Below are 4917 nucleotides of genomic sequence, written 5' to 3'. Positions count from 1 at the left end.
GCCTTGAAGAAAAGGTTCAAAAAATGGAAGCTGACAAACCTGGTATTCGTCAGAGAGCGGTTGGCTGTTATATAGCTTCCAATGAGTTCTGCTCCAAGCTCCAAGATCGTTTCGATGGAGGTTGGACGGCTGCTCAGAGATGTGTCGCCCACGCTGCCGGTTGGTAGAAGGAAGATTGGGCTAAGGTTGAAAAGGCTTTCAACGAGGAAGCCTACAAGATCCCTTCCGGCTTCGAGGCACAGCAATTCTCTGAAGAGGACTTGTACAATCTGGTGCCAAGTGCTGATGACGGCCCCAAAGATCCCAGCATTTTGGACTCCCCAGTGCCTGAGAATGCACAAGCTTGAAGGGGCGGGCAGTCATCACCGACATCTTCTTGTGGGTCTTGTATTATTGGACCTTATCAGCTATAACTCTCCTTTTATCGTCTTTTGTATGTTTCAACATTTATTTCGACAATGCTGTTTTATCGGCATATACCCCTTTTTTGTGGTGATGCCTGTCGATTGTCAACTTTGTTGTTATGTAAACTTAACTCATTTTCATTACATTCTGTCATTTATCAGTTGTTTACAAATTTAAACATCTCTTATCATACTGAAATATAATTAGGGATAAAATACATAAAACAATTCACAAAAGATAGGAATTTACTTGACACCCAGCAGAGAGTTGTCTGATATCTGACAACTTCCAGCAATTATCAAACTTGACAATATCATAATCATACTACAACGGCCTTAACAACTATCACGTAAAAATTACCAAAGCATGATATCTATCTCATTCCTTACTCCCCCCAGTGTACATAGTTTGTATTAGAACTATGTATACTAAGTAGTAATCATTTGTTGCTGGTCCAGATTATAACATTGGTCACCTACTGCTTTGTTGTTTCAGCCAGTTAGGTACCCTCTCGGCGATCACTTTCTGAGCTACGCCTCATATCGGCGTATACTCGAATTGATTTTGCCCGTATTATATTTTGAACCAGCAACCTCGTGAGTTAACGTATACAACTAATCAGGTTGTATATCTATTAACTTCACGGAAGCGGTTTTGAGCTGTCCGTCCCATTTAACGTTGTTCTGTTAAATGGAGGATGCCTATTTCCAACACATATTGTCTGAATACTTCTTCGTTCATCACTGATACCCTTTTTGATATCAGCTTCATATGAAAATTGTACATTACACATAGTATTTCTTCAATACAGCCGAGTTCCATACATTCTTCAGGGGTGCCCCATCCAAAGTTTCTAGATAAAACGATCCTTGGATGACGACATCTCTAATTCGATAAGGTCCTTCCCAACTTGCAGTCAGCTTTCCATCTTCCTTTCCCTTACCGGTTGCCGCTGTTCTTCGCAGTACCAGATCTCCCACACTTAACGGCCGATGAGATACTCTTCTGTTGTAGGCCCTTGACATTCTTTCCTTAAATGCAGCTGACTTAACTGCTGCTTTTTCCCTGAGCTCCGGCAAGAAGTCTAACTGTTGTCGCAGGAGTAAATCATTTTGGTCTTCACAGTAATGCTGAACCCTAAATGTCGGCAACCCAACTTCTGCTGGTATCACTGCTTCTGTTCCAAAAACTAAAGTATAAGGTGATTCACCTGTGGCCTCTCTAATTGTTGTCCTGTTTGTCCACAATATCTCTGGTATCAAATCTGCCCACAAACCCTTTGCATCTTCGATCTTCTTTTTAATTGCCGTTATTATTTGCTTATTTGCTGCTTCTACCTGGCCGTTAGACTGTGGATGGCATACTGCTGCATAAGCAAATTTCACCTTGTACATTGTTAAGAGATCTTTGACTGGCTTACAGTCAAATTGGGTTCCATGATCAAAGACCATCGCCATCGGCAACCCAAATCTTGTGAAGATGCTTTTCCATATAAACTTCTTCACTTCTGATGCCGTTATCTTTGCTACCGGTTCTGCCTCAATCCACTTTGTGAAGTAGTCAATCCCCACTATCAGAAATTTTCTTCCACCCGTGGCCGATGGGAACGGGCCTACTATATCCATCCCCCATTGGGCAAAAGGGATTGGATTTAATATCGGAGTCAGGTCATTAGGAGGCAAGTTGATAACTGGGGCAAACTTTTGACACTTCTCGCATCTTTTAACATAAGCTATTGCATCTGCATTCATCGTCGGCCAGTAGTATCCCCTTCTCATTGCTTCTCTGGACAAGGCTCTTGCCCCGAGATGGTTACCACAGCTTCCTTCATGCAATTCTTCTAACAACCTTGCTGACTCAAAATCCGTTATACACCTTTGCAATGGCAGTGAAAACCCCCTTTTGTATAACTGACCTTGGTACATGACAAACCACACGCTGTCTTTCCTTAATCTTTTCAACTCCTCCCTATCCGTCGGCCTCGCACCATAGATGAGGTATGCCAATATTTTATCATACCATTGGTCCCCAACATCAACACACAAAGTTTCTGCCGACATCTCATCTATGCTTCTCTGCTTTAAAACCTCCACCATGACCGTCCTTTCCAAGTCGTTAAAACTTGAACTTGCCAACCTTGCTAGCGCATCTGCTTGAGCATTTTTCAATCTCGGAACCAGTTTTATCTCAAAGTACTGCAACTGCGCTACTAACTGTTTCATCTTCTCCAAATACTTCACCATTGCCGGCTCTCGAGTTTCATATTCTCCACTAAATTGACTTGATACCAGCTGAGAGTCAGTTGTTAAAACCAGCCGTTTTGCCTCTGCCGCTATTGACAACTGCATTCCAGCCATTGCAGCTTCATACTCGGCTTCGTTATTTGTTGCCTTGAACTTAAACTTCATGGCATATTCAAACATTTTCCCGTCTGGAGCCGTTATCACAATTCCAGCCCCAGACCCCGTGGCAGTTGCTGATCCATCATCTGATACCTTCCATGTTCCCAGTTCTTCCTCTTCATCGGTGTATGTGGTTTCAACAATGAAATCCGACAATGCTTGAGCCTTAATGGATGTTCTAGGCTTATAACTTATTTCATACTCCGACAACTCAACTGCCCATGCCAGTAACCTACCAGACGTATCCATTTTATGCAATGATTTCTCTAAAGGGTGATTGGTTAACACCTCTATCGGATGTGCATCAAAGTAAGGCCTCAACTTCCTAGCTGCCACTACTACTGCTAACGCCATCTTCTCTATCACTGGATATCTGCGTTCTGCCGCATTCAAGACATGACTGACAAAGTATATCGGCTGCTGCTGCTTCTTCCTTTCTACTAATAGAACGGCTGCTACCGTTTTTGGCGATGCTGAAATATATAGCCGTAACACTTCTCCCTTCTCGGGCCTGGCAATTGTGGGAAGAGATCTAAGATGATTCCTCACTACTTCCAGGGCATCACACTGTTGCTGACATACTGACCCACAAACATCTCGGTCAATCTTTCAAAACTATCTACTGACCCAACTTCAAGGTTGTTAAACCAATCGGCTGCAGCCCCAATCAAAGTAGTCGGGAAGACCTTACACCAGACTGCATCCGAGTTGGTATACAGCATCATGTGCCCCTCATAGGACGTTATGAATCTTGCCGGATCCCCTCTTCCATCATACCTACAAGTCGGCATTTTCACCTTTTCCATTGGCTGTTCTAAAATATGTTGGGCAAATGGGGACACCCTTAACTGCACCACTGTTCGCACTGCCTGCTCATCTACTTGCGAACTTCTCTGCTGCTGGGTTCTGGTACTCACGGTGCGACTTGAGGATTGTTCAACCCGCTGTGACATTGTGTGCGATCTTATCGGCGATTCATGTCGGGATCTCCTCGGCGAGTTCATCAACTGATTGTGTTGCTCCTCTTGATTACGGTGCGGTGCTCCTTGTCGGCCTAAGCGGCCCCCCTTTCAGCCTGTGCCGCCTCAGCCTCCTTTCTCTTCCTACTCATTGCACTCATCACCCTTGCTGCCGTTTTCAATTCATCTGACGTGAATGCCGCCATAGGATCCTCTGCCTCTCCTCCACCCGCAGGGGAGGTTATCGGCATGTGAAACTGGTTACCCTCTAAGGTATGGGTTTCATCCACTATTTCCACCTGAGGTTGTTCTACTGGTATTTCATTATTTCCGGCCATGATTATCATTGCTATATATATGTTTTGTGTGAGGTTCTTAGGCGATAGAAGTGATCAATGTCCCCTCCTTCTAGCGCCAAATTGTTTCTGTCTGAATCTGATTCCCCCAAGAACTCGGACCTGAGATCCTGATACTCCTATCGGCAAGATGAGAACCTACACAATGAGAAGAAGTTAGCTAACCCCGGGGTGGTCTGGGGATAACCACTCCGATGACAAAGTCAGAAAGTGTTTAAGAGGAGAAGATAAGTAAGAGAGAAAGTAGAGAGAGAGAGAGAGTAATTTTTTTATATCCCCATTAATGAGGTCTTACCTACTATTTATAATGATCCACCTTGACAGGTGGCTCTCATCCATGCAAAGCCTCCTGCGCCAAGTGTCGAGCTTCTGTTGCCACGTGCCGAATTCCGACAAGCCGATATGTCTGCTTTCTGGCGCATATCGGCGCCTTCTCACAATTGTTCAGAGTTTGGTCACGTGCTTTTACAAGATATCGGTCATATCCAGATATCATCCCATACAATGGTATTGTAATTATAAGAAACCAACGAACAAACTAGATTAGAGTAACCACAACTGTATGCATGTATATCTTGAGAGAGTAAATAAATCTAATATTCTATATTCATAAATCAAAACAGCCAATAACTATTTATAGACAAAGAAGCATGGATGAAAAGATACAAGTAATGAAAAGATATAATTATCCATTATAACTAATGAATAGTTAATAATGAAATAATACAATTATCTACATTAACAATTACCAATGAAGAGTTACAATTATCCAAAAATACAATCCAATAGTCATAC

The 4917-nt window shown here is 43.1% G+C and overlaps 1 protein-coding gene across 1 annotated transcript; it reads right to left on the bottom strand.

Moving 5' to 3' along the window:
- Nucleotides 1–1190: 1190 nt before the first annotated feature.
- Nucleotides 1191–4104, bottom strand: LOC145584307 (uncharacterized). The gene is made up of 3 exons (XM_081641175.1): nucleotides 3931–4104; nucleotides 2107–3380; nucleotides 1191–1638 (listed from the first exon to the last, which is right to left on the bottom strand). The coding sequence occupies exons 1-3, from the start codon at nucleotides 4102–4104 to the stop codon at nucleotides 1191–1193; spliced, it is 1896 nt and encodes a 631-aa protein (XP_081497301.1).
- Nucleotides 4105–4917: the final 813 nt, after the last annotated feature.

The sequence above is a fragment of the Chenopodium album genome, chromosome 16 (assembly GCF_948465745.1).
Source record: "Chenopodium album chromosome 16, dcCheAlbu1.1, whole genome shotgun sequence".
In the NCBI taxonomy this organism is placed as follows: domain Eukaryota; kingdom Viridiplantae; phylum Streptophyta; class Magnoliopsida; order Caryophyllales; family Amaranthaceae; genus Chenopodium; species Chenopodium album.
This window is presented reverse-complemented; position numbering and strand designations above follow the sequence as displayed.